This window comes from Nuphar pumila, chromosome 15 (genome assembly GCF_984573655.1).
Source record: "Nuphar pumila chromosome 15, dmNupPumi1.hap1.1, whole genome shotgun sequence".
NCBI lineage: Eukaryota > Viridiplantae > Streptophyta > Magnoliopsida > Nymphaeales > Nymphaeaceae > Nuphar > Nuphar pumila.
Window position 1 is genome coordinate 84,228,664 of NC_143263.1, and position 17,060 is coordinate 84,245,723.

At 40.5% G+C, this 17,060-nt stretch overlaps 1 protein-coding gene across 1 annotated transcript; it reads right to left on the reverse strand.

Moving 5' to 3' along the window:
• Positions 1-14,207: 14,207 nt before the first annotated feature.
• LOC149815822 (LEAF RUST 10 DISEASE-RESISTANCE LOCUS RECEPTOR-LIKE PROTEIN KINASE-like 1.5) lies at positions 14,208-16,315 on the reverse strand. Its single transcript, XM_089990632.1, has 2 exons — positions 15,514-16,315; positions 14,208-15,427 (listed from the first exon to the last, which is right to left on the reverse strand). Exons 1-2 carry the CDS (start codon positions 16,313-16,315, stop codon positions 14,208-14,210), a joined length of 2,022 nt encoding a protein of 673 aa, XP_089846758.1.
• Positions 16,316-17,060: the final 745 nt, after the last annotated feature.

The following is a 17,060-nucleotide window of genomic DNA, read 5'->3' on the forward strand; positions in this document are numbered from 1 at the left end:
GGAATGTACTCTTGCTCCTGTGGTTTCATTCTAGCAGTAACCGTTCTGGTGGCAAGTAATTTGCTTCCAGTTGTAGGAAACGATGCGATGGGCTGTTGGGTCCGTCATTGATATGTGTCCTGTGGCATCCAAGGCTTATGTTTGTTACAGACCTCGAAAGGGTGCAGACAGTTTTGCCAATCATGGGACACTCCATCTTTACAATTCAAATGAGCTGGGCTGAATGAGTAGTTTTTTTAAACCTGGAAATGGTCGCAAAACGTGCACCCATTGCTTCCCTTGAGTAATCTTTGGTAGCAAAAACCATGCCGTAATCTTACAAGTACAAACTATATTTGGCCTTTGCATCTCTTGGGTTGCTTTTGGATGTCTTGAATCGGATTTGATAATAGGAGAGTTGAGATTGATGTATCTTTGGCTCGACTCCCACAGCTCGAGTCAGGTTTGTGAATCTATCTTGAAAGATGGATCTCAGATTCTCATTTTTTTTTTGAGGACCTGATATTTGGTGTTTTAAATGCTTTGATTTGGCATGGGCCCATGCCAAATCCTCGAATCTCGAATCCAAGGGATTCAAACCCGGCCTTAATCTTGAGGCAAGGTCTATGCATAACCTTGGAGTGTACTAGAGCAAAACGAATGGGAGACTGCTTGTTTTTGGACTGTTCCTAGAGGGGTTGTGATAGTACTGGTATGGCTTTGCTTGTCAATCATAGGACATGAGCGAGTAGAATCTTAGGCTTGTGGGCCGAAAGATATCAATTTGGATGTTCTTTAATGGTATGGAAAGATGGTATTCTGTTCTTGATGTCGGATTAGGATGTTCTCTCATGGATGTGATAGAGCTATACATGGAGGGCCGGTAAATGAGCTGAATGAGCCAAGCTTGAGTTCAAGCTTGGCTCATTCTTGTGGTGATCTCAAGCTCGAGCTTGCGACGAGCACAGGCTATGAGCCGATCTAGAGCTAGTTTGTTCACGACAACAAAAGACATTGTTTTAGAATTGAAAGTAGTAGGATTTGAACCTACACCTATAGAGCCAAGTTTGAGTTGGCTCATTTACAAAAGTTAAAGAGTAGGAGGTAGATGCTCACTCTCATCCATGCCTACCCCCAGCATACCAGGCTCTTAAGTTTTTTTTTATGTTTTTCTCAAATCTTACCATATAGATATGTTCTATACGCTTATTTTATAGGAATAGACTCTTGGATCGTCTGATTCTGACATGTTGGCAGGTTTTTATAAGGTTTGAAAATCAACGGTTTACAATTTTATAAGCATTTTTGTTGAAAATTTCATATTATTTCATCAAAAAAACACAATCCAAGTGTTGTTTTCTACCAAATCGACCATATCGAAGGTGCATCTGCAGGATCAGATTTGCAAAAAACACTCCAAAACAGTAGGCGCCTAACTTTAGTAAGTACCTACTGCCACTCATTGCTTAAAAGTAAAACGGAAAATGACTGTATTGTACAACCAATTTGACCTGATTTCTTGAATTTTTTTCAATTTTTGATATTCTTTTGATGTCCAAAATCATAAATAATTGACATCATTAGGACCGTTTTACCCTTCACAACTTTGAATTTAGGCTTTTTTACAATAAAATCATACCGCCCATCGGCTATCTCCAACACCCACTAAAATACATAATCGCATATTTTTTTTACGAATTTAGACCTCATGAATATTGCATAAATTTATTTACGAAATTTCAGTGAAGCTGAAACCACCAAAATCATAAATATCCTACTCTTTCGCATATACATCAACATTTCACATAAATATATTATGAAACACCTCTCACAAATATCTTGCTTTTTAATATAATTTTTGAAATCACATAAATTTATGTGTAAAATACTTACCACTAATTTCATAAATAAATTACGTTTTCGCATATATTGCACACTCTCGCATGAAGTTATTTGCAAATCTCCAAATATCATACTTAAATATTTATGAAACTATGACAAATATGTGATATTTCTTATTTTTGCGAATTTTTCAAATCATACTTGTTCGCATATACGTTTCAAAATTGTGTAAAGTATAATTTACAAAAATCCTACTGATTGGAAAAAATCAAACATTTTTGCAAAATTGTTTCTTCATGTATAGATAAGTCAATATGATAAACATAAAACTAAATATAGTTGGTTTGCACAAAATCAGATAACTTAAACATTAACAATTATAAAGTTATATTCAATACATGGGCTTCATTACAAAGTTATAGTCAAAGTTCAACTTGATTCATTCAATTACAAAGTTTATCTTGATCCATCCAATTTTGAATGTAAGTTTAACTTGATTTATTACAAAGGTACATAATTGTCCTAGCTGGATAGACTCTTTTGACACCTCTCTAACCTATATCTTTACCTTTTCATTATTTTTCTCACCCTTAAAAGCCCTTTCCTTCATGTGCTTATAGAACTTGATCATACAATTTCTTATATCTATGACATCTTGTTGAAAATAACTCTTTATTAGCAAACAACTAGACATTTCAAACTACTGAACAATTAACATATAAGTGCACACCTGCATAAAGTCCAATATTCAGTTTCTGCCAAAAGTACTATATATATTGTATGACAAATATACCACAATCATACATATAAAATGAGAAAATACCAAGTGAAAAACATGTACATATACAAAATGAGTTAACAAACAAATACAAAGTAATTACTCATTCTCTTATTGAGAAATTGTAACACCATTGATTTTTTAGAATTTATTAAATGATAAAAATATATTTTTTTAAAAATTAAATTAGGTGAAGATTTAGAAGTGTAAGTAATGTTAACTCAAAGTTAAATTCACATGTTAAAAAGTGACATCAATGAATTTAGTTTAAAATTAGAGTTAATTTATATTTAGTATCGGACTGGGTCTAAACAGGTCCGATAATTCTGATTGCTTAAAAAAACCTAATGTGGACTCAACAGTGGGTTATTTGGCTCACATGAGCTGCACATAGATCCACTCAACGTTTAAATCAGTTTTAGCACATTGGGGCTCAAAAGATTTAATCCATTGGAAATCAGGAAGACCCCATATCAGTTTGATGTTTTTTACTCATCGTAGCTCAAACAGAACCAAACGTGAACTGATTGTTTTTTCCCTTTGATCTCGGTAGTGTGGACTCATATAGACCCAAAGTTATTATAAGGTACTAGACCTGTTTGACCCAAATAGGTCTGATCTATATTTCAATTTCTTTGGAATGGCATGCACACTACTACTAAATAATGGTGAATGTCGTTTTGTGGTTAAGATCAGTATTGGTTGTTCCTATCTTTTGCGTTAACGGCGAAAAAAAATATTTTTTATGATGCAAACCGGCTGGGGTCTTGCCAATGCCTAGCTGACTACTCTGCAGTCCCAACAAACTGTGGTTTTAAGGTGACTGCTAGGGTGGTTGCACAAGAACTGAAAAAAACATACATAATATGATTTGGTTGTTACTTCTTCGAGTAATACTATTTATGAATGTGGCAAGTGATCTTTACTCGGTAAAATGTTTGTAACTCCCTTGTTACGAGGAGTTTTTACGATGATTTGCAGTGTATGAAGCTCAAAATCTTTGCATTTATGATAGTAAGATGAACTCAGATCTCATCCAGTGTACAATATGGTGGTTTCTGTAACAGCAGAGAGAATCTTGCCTAATTGGGTCCCAAACTGTCCAATTAAGTTATACGAAGTATGAACTCTCAATGTTAATGCATTGATTTGAATGCTAAGTTAAAATGCAATTGTAACCTATAGTGCATTGTAAATGTATGTGTTAAATTGTTAATAAGCATGACATCAAATGAATTGTTATTGCATGATCCTGAATGAATGCTTTAATGAATTTTAAATGCATGTGCATTAAAGCGTGTGGCAAGTAACGATGTATAGATACATGATATGAATCGTATTCAATGCTTATGAAAGAATGTGTAAATGAATGTGAATGTGTTACAATTAGCATGCATGACATAAAAGTGATAGTGACATAGAATCATGCATTAAAGTGCTCAAAATAAAGGCATAAATCTTTTAGACAGACTTGTTATGTGTGCATAAAAAATAATAAAAATAATATAAATAAAAAAATAATATGTGAACATTAATTCTATTGATGCTTACAATGAGAGGGTAAATGATACTCTAGGTTTTGTGGAACTAAGTTTTAAATACGAGACCGGTAAGTTGGCTCTTTGAAGTTGTCTCAAACAGATTATATTAAAAATGTGTTAAGCAGGTTTTGTATGCAAGATGCACAACCCGTAAGTACTCCTTTTGCAAATCATTTTAAATTATTGAAAGAGCAGTAACCTAAGTTAGATGGGGACTATTAATATATGTCCAAAGTTTCATATGCTTTAGTAGTTAGCAGCTTGATGAATACTATGATTTGTATTAGGCCAAGCATAGCTCTAACAGTGAGAGTAGTGAGTAGGTACATGGTATATTCAGGGAAGCAATTGGGAAGTTGTGAAATGGATTCTTTGATACTTAAGAGGTACCACGAACATGACACTTTGTTTTGACAATGGTAACATGATTTTGCAAGGCTTTGTTGATACAAATTTAGGTAGTGATGTTGACAATCTTAAAAGCACCACAAGTTATGTCTACGCTTTAGGTGGAACTGTTATAAGTTGGGTGTCTCAATTGTAGAAGATTGTGCTTCTTTTCACCAATAAAGTTGAATATGTTGTTACTAAAGCCAACAAAGAGATGGTCTGGTTAAAGAATTTTTTAGAAGAGTTTCGCAAAAAGCAGAACAACAATGTCCCTTTCTATGACAGTTAAAGTATGATTCATCTGATAAAGAATTCGACATTCCATGTCAGAACGAAGCACATTTACATGAAGTATCACTTTATTCATGATTTGTTGATTGATAGAGCAGTATCACTTGAGAAAATATGCAGACCAGAAAACCCAACAAATATATTGATCAAGACAGTTATTACAGAGAAGCTGAAGTTGTGTACATAACACTTTTGGCCTTCACAAATAGTTGTTGGAGGCATCGTACTGAGATTCTGAATTACATGAAGAGAGAAGTCACAAAGTGTGGCTGCTGAAAGAAAATCAGTTTCTAAGTGAGAGATTGTTGGAGTCTCTACCTAGATGTAAATTTACAATTTATGTTGATCCAACTTCATAGTAAGTTGGTCGGGGTTGTAGGGGAATAGCCTTCCTACCCGTAAGGTGGGGGTTCGGGGGCATTAGGCTCGAGATAAATTAGGGTATTTTTGTAATTTTATCCTAGAATTCTTGTTGTATCCAACAACACTAGTAGACTCCATGTAAAATTTATAGACTCCTATTTAGAAAGGCATCATCCTCTGTATTATGTATCTCAATCAATAAAGAAAAAGGCTCAGTGTGGTTGTAGACGTAGGTAATTTTTGTTGAACTACATAAACTCTTTGTTTTTATGTGTAGTTGTTTTCTCTTTTTGCTTTTGTGTGCATGTTTCTTCGATCCATTGGTAGGTTGAAGGGTCATTCCCTAACATATGGGGACTCACATACAATGAACATATAAGGGTGAATCAAGGTAGAGCACAGTGTGACACTAATGATCTCTAAGATCGGGACTAGTCACAACCTTTGCAGGTAATGTAATCTCTCATTGTGTTCTCGATTCTTCTCAATATGTGAGAATGAGAGAGAGATCCCCCTTTAATCATCCTGGTCCTGGAGTCATTTCTCTTACTTGATGAAACACCCCCTCTTGATCCTTTTATATTCCAACTGACATGCATATCTAATTATTTACTTAATTATATTTTATTTAACTCTAAATTTAATCTTATGCATATCAGTTTTCATGTGTGTACATGACCTCTCCTGCACACCTTTAGGACTTCAAGATGTTGAGATGACCCCTCTTAACAACCCTGAATCCTCTCATTAAGGTGAATTTACTCCATGTTTTATTACTATCCTTATAGCCACATATCCTTGCATTATCAAAGCCTTTGAGTTCTTCCTATCTCTTCAAAACTGACCCAAGATGGCCGGTTCACTAACTTCTCATGTTACTCATTCAACCTTGAAGATGGTGTCACTTGGTTGCAGAGGCATGCTCTTTGGAGCTGAGGCTAGGGTCCAGGTTCTTTGTATGAATTGTTCTTGCATGAAGAATCAATACTCAAAGTTAGACTGCAAAATCTTGGTTGTCAATTAGCAAATCAGAGTTAGCAGAAGCTTTTTAGATAGGTAGGAAGATCATTTTACGAAAACTCGCTTTAAAAGCGCGATACTTCTTGCTTTCGAAACTTGATGGGAGTCTTGATTCTCTCATGTTTTTCCTATGCTTTTCTACACACTTCATCTATTCTTATGTATTTTTTCACTCTACTTTTCATATTTTTTATGTGTTTCATGTGTTTTCTCTAAATTAGCCATCATCATTTTTAGATTTTGTTAAAAATTTAATTCTTACAATACAAAAGCATGAAATTTAAGAATAAACACTTTTATTTTAGTTGTTATTTGCATTTCATTTATATTCGCATTCAATTCTTATATTGCTTTTTTTATTTCTTGCTTCCAGCTTCCTATACATTTTAAAATGCATCCTTTTTCACATCCACTTCTTAGTCTGACAACCTTGTAGCAAACAAATGATGTGTTATTGCAATCAGGAAACAACCTCTCATTTGTTGTGTTTATGCTTTTTCTTCTTGCATATATTCATGCCTAGCAACAAATCAACTTGCAAATCGATCTCTCGTTGCTGATTTTAGGACCATCACAGCTTGCCAATTATTCTAAGAGATGACGTCGTGTATGAAAATAGTGGCTCTGTACTTGCTGCCAAGTATGAGAGCAAAGGAATAATAGCATTTTTAAAGAACACATAGGAATGGTGTACTCTGTCAATCTGCCCCTGTAATGCCCCAAAATTTCATCTTGTAATTTTGAAAATATTTAGAAAAAAACTTTCAAAGTTTAGGAATTTGACCTTTCAAATCGTAAGCGGAAGCAATTTTCTTTTAGAGAGAAAAACAAGTTAACAATTATGGGCACGTTAGCTTACAAACCAATCTTACTTACAGAGAATAACTAGGATGCCAACAAAAAGAGGGTGATCTCGAGCCATGTTGCATCATGCTATCGACTGTCTGTAAAGTTCTACTCGTCATCTGCCCATGAAATGGGCTAGTTTCATAACAAACTGGTAGGTGCACAAATAGACAATGTAGAATAAATAAAGTAGGACATCACAAGATAAGTAATTTATTTCATTGAAAGCAGTAATAACATTTATAATTACGAGAAATTTAATCTGAGTAACATATGCAAAGAACATCTAAATTGAAGAAAAGAGATAACACAAGATGTAAACAACATTGTGTGTAGTTAACTAGCATAGTAGCTAATTAATAAAAGTAAAGGACAGGCCATCATCAGTTGTATTCATTTACATGTACGCATGCATGAAAATATCAGTTGTTCTTATCTTAAGATTCAAGTACTTTATTTAATTTATCCAGAGTCCTCATGCGACTTTTCTCTACCTTGGAAGGTTGTGTCGATGTGAGTGCCTACGAGTATAGGTGATGCAGGACACGGGCTGCAGGGCACGAGCGGGACCCGTCGAGTGAACTGCAAACAAACAAATGTGATTATTAACACCATGCAAGCGTTGACCAAGTTGGGGTTCGAACTTACAACATCCCAACAAAAGGTAACATGCACTAACTGCTCCTACCAAATAAGTGGTACCCCCATTGATTCCACCAAAAAGAGAATCAGGCAGAGGCATCGCCCTTGCCTGGCAGCCGAAAAAGAGAGGCAGCAGGAGAGCGAGCCCCTACCTGCCGAAAACAGAGAGGTGACAGGGGTGTGCCCCTACTAGCCGGGAGTTAAGAAGCGGCAAGGGCATCGCCCCTGCCTGCTAGAAGTTGAGAGGTGGCAGCATGCCGGAATCAGAGGTGGCAGGGGGAGAGCCCCTGCCTACTGAAAATCGAGAGGTGACCGGAGATGAACCCCTACCTGCCGACAATAGAAAGGGAAAGAGGGGTGCATGAGAGAGAGAGGGAGAAGGCACGATAAGGGGTCGTTGACCTTTCGGCAACCAGAGAGGGAGGGAAGGCATAGCAAGGGCTGCCGACCTTCCAGCAAACAAAGAGAGAGGGAGGGCATGACAAAGTTGTCGACCCTCAGGCAACAAGCAGAGGAAGAAAGAGGATGCGGCAAGGACCATTGGCCTCCTGCCGACCCTCTGGCAGACCCAAACAGAGAGGGGAAAGGCTCGGTGACCTTCCGACATACCCAAGGGAAGAGGGAAGGGCGCAACAGAGGGTTGTTGGCTCCCTGCCGGCCTTTCAGCGTACAACGAGAGAGAAGGGGGCCACGGCAGGGGACTACTGACTCTCTGGCGACACAGAGAGAAAAGGAGGGTGCGGCAAGGGGCCACTGGCCTCCTGCTGACCCTCTGACATACAGAGGAAGGATGGAATAAGATGAAGAAACAAAAGAAGAAGAGTCGACGAGTGTCGACATCAGGCTCCCCTGAGAGGCATCGGACGCGAGGTCATCGGCACTGGGGTGCGGTCGCACGCCAGGAGCGAGAGAGATAGAGAGAGAGAGAGAGAGAGAGAGAGAGAGAGAGAGAGAAGAGGAGGAGGGAGGCACAGGCAATGGAAGCCCTCCCTCCCTCCCCTCGATGTTCCTTTAACGGGGATCGGGGAGCCGAAGAGGGAAACCCCAACGGGGTTTCCTGTTTTGGCAAGGGGGGAAAGGGGGAAGTGCTGCGCAAGAGGGGAAGAAGGGTTTAACAAAACCCTTGCCCCCGATAACCCTAGCGGGTCCAGGTTCGGGTTCGACCCGGCTCCGAAATTATTATTGTTTTTTTTTTTTGAAAAAAAGTGGGTTTTACAGCCCCAACTCTGATATTTCATCTGTTTCTCATGTTTTTTTTCTATCCCCACTGTTTTTCCATTTACTTCCTTGCTCTACTTGCAACTTACAGGCCATGAAGATATCTCATCATCTGGCTTATTCTCTGTTTTTTTAATCAATTGCCTCCACTTTCTTATTAAAAGCAAAAAAAACTTGCCTCGATTACTGGATCCGTGTTACAAACCTGCAACAAGTTTGCTGTATGCAGAAACCAACCAGTCACAAATATCAGTATGGGCTATCTCTCGCTGAGACTATTTCTCGTGATATTATAGGTTTAGTGATAAATCTCGAAAAAATCTTGAGACTTAAATATATATATATATAACAAAAATAAGTAAGAAAATATCATGTTTAGATAATAAAATATATAATAAAAAATAAGTGAAAATGCAAAATAAAAAAAACACATTTAAGATCTAAAAAATAAATAAAAATAGTCACACTAATTGATAATATTATGATATTATCATGAGAATACCTCATGATAATATCATGATATTATCAAATTGATGATATTTTCAAAATATCACAATATTTTACCTATAATATCGTTTGTTGAAAATATAAGGCCAATATCGCAGTGATATCTATGACTATGAAACCAAACTAGGGGTGTACACGAGCCGAGTTTGAGCTCATCTATCTTCAAAATGCCCCTGTTCAAGCTTAGCTCAAGCTTGAACTGCATTGTCTAGACTTGGCTCGGTTCTGATCTCGAGCTGAGCTTAGCTTGACTATTGTTCCAAAAATGTTTTTACCAGTAGATGGTTTTGAAAAGGTGGATTTGATCCCCAACCTCTAAAAATGGTGAACAAACGACCCACCATTACACCAGATTGTGTATTTTGTTTATGATGACAAAAAAACATTACACATATTAAAACCCCTTATATTATCGTACAGAAAAAAATGTTTATAAAGCATGAAATTTAAACTCAACACCTTCTGAGGAAATACTAACGCCATTAAGGAAACAAAGAATTTCTAATTTTATTTTGCAAACATATAATATATATACTTTTATATAGTTTCATCAAGCTTTTTGAGATTAATTGAGTTCAGCGACTTGATCAAGCTAAACTCGTTTATGCACACCGAGACTGAACTTGTGTTCAAACTCAAATCATTTATGTTCATGAACGAGCTTGAGGCGAGCTAGCTTAGTTCGTTGTGCACCCCTACTATTGCCTCAAAGGAAAACTGAAAAATGTGAAAGATGAAAGAGTTGCAATAAGTTTATAAAGCTTGAATTTCTCTCTACTGTCCACCGAGAGAGTAGAGTGATCTATTTATAATCACAGAGTTACAATGAATATGAAACAACTGCAAAACAAGAATTATCTTTTTTGGTGAAATACCAGAAGACGATAATATCATATTATCATTTTTTATATGTATTATAAAAAATGATAATGTGCAAATTATATTCAATAGACTCTTCAGTATTCTGGTGTATTCTGGATACGTGAAACCTCATTTGGTTTATCTACAGGTAGATCACAGCTTCTTAAGAGTCTACGGTTACTTGTGCTAACAGTATTCTTATCATGCCCTTACATGCTCAATGTGAGGTCAACAACGTTGAGCTTGTCTCCAAGAAAAGCAAACCATGAGAATGAAAGAGATTTAATCAAGCCATCGGCCAGCTGATGAGAGAAGTGGATGAACTGAACTTGAACATGTCCCTTTTGCACATGATCTTGGACAAAGTGAAAATCAATTTCAGCATGTTTTGTGCGGGCATGAAAAACTGGATTTGCAGCGAGATATAAAGCTCCAAGGTTGTCACACCACAGAATGGGCGACAAAGTGGGCCCATAGCCAAGCTTGTGGAGCATAGAGTTGAGCCAAAGAAGATCCGATGCAGCGCAAGCGAGAGACTTGTATTTAGCTTCAGTGTTGGATCGAGTGACAGCCCGCTACTTGCGAGAAGACCAAAAGACTAAGTTGGATCCAAGAAACACGGCAAAACCACTCATAGACTTACAATTATCAGGACTGCCAGCCCAATCAGCATCGGAGAAGGCACTAAGCTGGCGAGAGGAAGATCGTGAGAGGAACAGGTCATGATCAATAGTCACTTTGATATAGCGTAGAATATGTTTAACAGCAGACCAATAGGCAACTGTGGGCTGATGCATGATCTGACAAACTTTATTGACTGCAAAAGCAATATCAGGTCACGTAATGGTGAGGTACTGAAGGCCACCTACAATGTTGTGATATAAGGTGAAATCGTGGAACAATGGTGCATCATCCTTGAATAGTCGAGCAGTGGCACTTACAGGAGTAGAGATTGACTTTGCATCAACTATAGCAGCACGACGAAGTAAATTAAGTGCATAAGCACGCTGAGAGAGGAAGCCCTCACGAACCATAAAGAACTTCAATGCCAAGAAAATAATTGAGATGGCCTAGATCTTTGATAGAAAAGGCAAGACTAAGCTATTGAAGGAGTTGCTGGATAGCAACAGTAGAGTTGTTAGTGATTATAATATCATCGACATAAACCAATATATAGAAGACTAATCCTCTATCTTGAAGAATAAACAATGAGGCATCACAGAAAGAGATGTGAAACCCGTAGGACTGAAGATAAGAGCTGAGTCGGTGGTACCAAGCACAGGGAGCTTGCTTGAGACCATACAAGGCTCGATCTAACTTGCATACATAGCGAGGAAAAGCAGGGTCTTCAAAACCATAAGGTTGTGCCATATAAACCTCTTCATAAAGAATACCATTAAAAAAATATTATTAAAGTTCAACTGATGTATAGGCCAACCTGATAAAACTGCAAGAGCAAAAACAACACGAATGGTGGTTGGCTTCAAAATGAGACTGAATATCTCAAAAAAGTCAACACCTTCCTCGTGATGAAAGCCATTAGCAACGAGATATGCCTTGTAACGAGCTAAAGAACCATCAGCATGCCGTTTGATGTGAAAAACCCATTTGGAGTTAACAGTGTTATAATGAGGATGGGGAGGAACAAGGTGCCAAGTGTGGTTAAGGCGAACGGCATGAAGCTCCTCCTCCATAGTCGTGCGTCATTTAGGGTCAAGGTTAACTTGTTTGAATGTAGTTGGTTCAAGGGTAAAAAGAACAGAATTAAAGCAAGGGATAAAGGGTAGCGGATAGTGGCCAAGGCACGGGGTTTGAGAGAGTGGGTCATAGAATGGGTGATCATGGAGTGAGTGTGATCAGGTGGGCAAGTAACAAGGGATTAAGAGATAGGAGAGGAAGGTGAAAGAGAGGAAGAAGAGTCAGGTGGGTCGGGGATAGGACTCACTAGGAAAGGAGCAGATGAAGAAGGAGGAAGAGAAGAGTCAAGAGGAACGGTCAATGGTGAGGGGGTGGGAGAAGAGGGTCGGGCGGTGGTAGAATAACAAGAGGAGGAAAAACCCATGTAGGAGGGGTGGAAAAAGAAGAACAAGAAGAGGAAGAGGAGAGTCTAAAAAATGACTCATCAAAGTAAACATGATGAGAAATATAAAGACGGGGCTGAGAAGGGTCAAAACAAAGATAGCCTTTATGATGAGAGGCATAGCCTTGGAAAATACAGGGGATAGTCTTAGGCTAAAATTTGGTGATACGGTAGGGTGTCTACAGGGGATAACAACGGGCTCCAAAGACATAAAGATGATTATAGTCGGGGGATGTACGAAAAAACTCATACGAGATTTTGTAGTTAAGGACAAGAGTTGGGAGACGGTTAATAATATAGACTGCAACATAAAAAGCAACGACCCAACATGACTCAGAAAGGGAGGAAGAGAGTAACAGGCACAGGTCAGTTTCAACGACATGCCAATATTTGCGCTCAACAATACCGTTTTATTCTAGGGTGTGAGGGTACAAAAAACGCCGAAGAATACCATTATCCCGTAAAAAGTTTTTAAAGTCACGGCTGGTGAACTCTCCTCCATTATCATATTAAAAAGTACGAATAGATAGCTGAAGTTGTTTTTCAATAATATGCTTAAAAGTCTTAAAGCACTAAAAAACTTGGGACTTAGTTTATAACGAAAAAAGTCATGCAAATCAAGAAAAATCATCTACTATAAGAAGATAAAAATGAAATCCTTCTCGTGAAGATGCTGGAGCTGGCCCCAGACATGTGTGTACAAGTTCCAAAAGAGACAAGGTAGAGGAGAAAGATTTACCCAAAAAAAATTTATAAGCTTTGTCAATAAGACAACTCTCACATTCTTTTAAATAGAGTGTTTGAAATTTAAATAAGAAACAATCAATAGTTTTTTATTGAGTAGCAGATCATATTGGTGGTAATGGAGGTTACAAAACTTGCATATTCAAAAGGAAAGGTCGTTTAAGGTTTGTACTAGCTCTTCGTTTTCTCCAGAATGGCAACAACAAGAGAGTTAGCTAAAAATTTGATACGATCCAGATAGAACATGTTCATACTCTCTCTCTTTTTATAAAGGTGAGGCATTTCTTCGAAAGAATGGGTCTCAAAGAAGATTAAGACCCATATGCTTTTTCCAGAAAAAGGCAGGCTTCTTGGGCCATTTTAGTTCTTATGATTGACCCGATAACCACTTCCGAAACAGTTGCTTTAATTCAATTGAAGGTCAACTGGATAATTCAAATTTTCAATCTTACCTCCAATATGGTTGAAAACAAGATCCATCAACAAACTTGAGAATCCTGACTGATTATAACGGATTAAGTTGTGATCTCAATAATAGGGTCATAAAACCTCTTTTGGTTTATCTGCAGGTAATCACAGCTTCTTGAGAGTCCACGGTTACCTGTGTTAACCGTATTCTTATCAAAAGGCACCTTGGATCACAGAGACAGAAAGTTGCGGATATAGGCTTAAAGGGAGGACTGAAAAATGGGTAAGGCACCTTTATCAAAACCAACCAAAAAACTTGGTTTTGAATGAATTTTAACCATGCTAAACATGTGATGGCATTACAAATTCTTGTGTGTCCCATTCATGTGGAGAGTCCGGCGGAGACCATATAGCTTTTGACAACAGTCCAAGGTTCCTTGGACCTGATCCTGTTTCAGTTGCATCATGGCATGTCAAAATCTAAACAAAACAGCGCGCCCCATGTCGGCCTGCATTCAGACTTACAGTAGATCACATCTGTGAGAGAGAGAGCATGTTGCCTCATCTAACCAAATGTTCAAAATCATGTAACCAATACCGCGCCTGTGTTTCGGATTTACAGTAGATTACATGTTTCAGAGAGAGAGAGAGAGGGGGTGTTTGGTGATGAACGGATAGATGCATGGAGGGGTCGACCTTAGCCATCTCTATTATAGACATCATTCTCAACCAGCCCTCCGGTGGCTCGGATGCGCTTGAGCTGCTCCACCACCTCTATCATGTCCGGCCGGTCGTCCTTCTCCTCCGCCACGCACCTGAAAGCCAGCTCTGCCACCGCCCTCACCATCCCCACCACCCCACCACCGTTCTCCTTCCCCACTCCTCCTCCCTCCTCCCCACTCATCAATTCCGAGTCCACCACCTCCATCAGCGACCCCACCTGAATCTTGGACACCATGAGGTCCGCCAACCCCATCTCCCTCCTCTCCCTGCTCGTGTCCACCGCCTTCTTCCCCGACACCAGCTCCAGCAGCACCACCCCGTAGCTATACACGTCGCTCTTCTCCGTCAACAGGAACGACCGGTGGTAGTCGGGATCGAGGTACCCCGGCGTCCCCTGCGGTCCCGTCCACACCGACCCGCCGCCGGAGGAGGAGGCCGACGACGGCAGCAGCAACCGGGAGAGTCCGAAGTCGCCGACCTTGATGCCGAAATCCTTGGTGAGGAAGATGTTGGAAGAGGTAATGTCCCTGTGAACGATGGGCGGCCTCACACAGAAGTGAAGGTACTCCAAAGCCTGGGCTATCTGGACGGCGATGCTCAGCCGGACGGGCCACGGGAGACCGCGGTGTCGCCGGCGGTGGCCGTGGAGGTGGTCGGCGAGCGTCCCGTTGGCGACGTACTCGTAGACGAGGAGCAGCCCCCTCGGGTCGGTGCAGTAGCCGTGGAGCCACACCAGGTTGGGGTGGTCCAGCGAGGAGAGTATGAGGATCTCGTTGACGAAGGAGTTGGCCTTCTTGGCCCTCTGCTGCTGCGCCACCCGCTCCTCTTGGTGGTGGTGGTGGACGTCCTTGTAGAGCTTCTTCACCGCCACCACTCTGCCGTCCTTCAGCTGGCCGAGGTAGACGGATCCGAAGCCCCCGTCACCCAATTTCCGCTTGTAATCGAAGGAATTGGTGGAGGAATCCAACTCTTCGTACGTGAAGATTGGTGGTAGGCTTTGGTGGTGGTGTTGGAGAGGGCTGGATTTGTGGGTAAAGCTGTATTGCGTCGAGAAGTACAACCGGCGGAGGAGGAACCCGTCGTCTGCTGTGGTGGGTCTCAGCTTCCATTTGTCACGGGAGATGTAACCAAACACGAGCACCACTAGGAGAGCCGCAAAGAAGAAGCAGAGCGCCACCACGATGCTGCAAATCCCTGAAATTGAGGATTTGGGGAGCGATTGGAAGACGCTCAAGATGAAAATTTTCCGAGATTGGACAGAGTTTTTTCGGTTTCCTTACCTATTAGGATCTTCTTTTTGGCCGCTTGATTGTTGTGGCGGACGGGCGAAGAGGGGTTCGAGTGCAGGGCTCCTTGGAAGCAGAGGAACGGCTTCCGGGCATCCGATTCGTTGAAACCGCAAGCTCCACCCTTGAATTGGCAGTCGTTGCAGTGCCTGAAGTAGGGATCGTCTTCCTCCCATTCGATCTCAATCCCTGACCGCAGAAACTCGCGGAGATCGGCATCAATGTCGTTCGTGTGGCTGCAATTGGCGGCAGCGGTGGATTCAGGGCAGCCATGGAGGAGGAGGTTGGGGCGGAGGAGGAGGAGGCGCTGCCAGCGGGTGAGGCTGCAATTGGAGGACGAAGGCGAGAAGTCGAGGAAGGCAGCGGCGTCGCAGGGGCGGAGGGCGGAGAGGCGGGAGCAGGCAGAGGAGGAGAAGCGGAAGGGGGAGGCAGAGAGGTCGATGGGGCGCAGAGGAAGAGCACAATGTGAGTCGTTACTGTAAGTAGTAGGGATGCTGCTGCTGCAGTCACAGTTGTATGGGGAGAGGAGGATGGTCTTATTATGTTGTTGGGGAAGGAGATAGAAGGAGCAGTTGTTGATGGTGAGGAGAGAGAGGGAGGATTTGATGCAGTCTACTTGAAATGCTGGGTGGCCACACCCTTTGGTGGAAGAGGAGGCAAAAGGGAAGGTAAGAGCAGCAGAGAAGGGATGACAGGCTATGGTGGTGGTGGTGGTGGTGGAGCAGCTGCTTGTGGTAGTGATGGGGAGGAGATGAAGGCAGAGGAAAATAGTGATGATGATGACCATTGGATGCATTTTCTGACAAAAAGGATTTTAGGGTAGGAGAACTTTAGGATTCATGTGTTTAGAGAGAGAGATTCGTGGGATTTATCTGTTAAGAGAGAGAGAGAGAGAGGGTGGTGGGATTTGTGTTAGAGAGAGAGAGGTGCACGTGATATCTCTCTGGTGCAATGATGTGGGTCAAAGGGGGAAGTGTGAAGAGGGGGAGTGGCAGAAGCAGAGGCCTGTCGGGTTAGCATGTGCTCCCATTTATTGGTTTTTTTTTTCATAATAGTCTTTTTGATGAGCTTTCTTTTTTGTTTTGTTTTGTTTTGCTTTGCTACTATCTCAAGTGCATCAAAATGGATTTTTTATGGTGATCAGCAGTTCAGCACATTGACATTTTTGTGACAGTAGAAAACAAGGTCACATGGTTGCCCTACCAACCTATACGAGTCCTTGAACTTGAACTTGAACTGTTGTTTCGTTGTTTGCAAACAAGTAAAGGATTCTGTCATGAAAAAAGTAAAGAATGGCTCTTGGGATGAGTGTGACAACTTTGGGGTTCGTATGTGAGATTGTTTACAGTGGACGCAAATGGAACATGAGTGTTGCCCAATTTAATGGAGTCTGGTTGTAGGACGTACCAGTAGAGAAGCACAGTCTACTTCGGGGCTTGTGTGTGCTGCCATGTTTAAAGCGGTTCTGATTTCAAACTTTGTTTGAAGAGGGAAAAAAAGTTTTTTTTTATTTATTTAACGAGGAAAAATCAAGTTCAGAT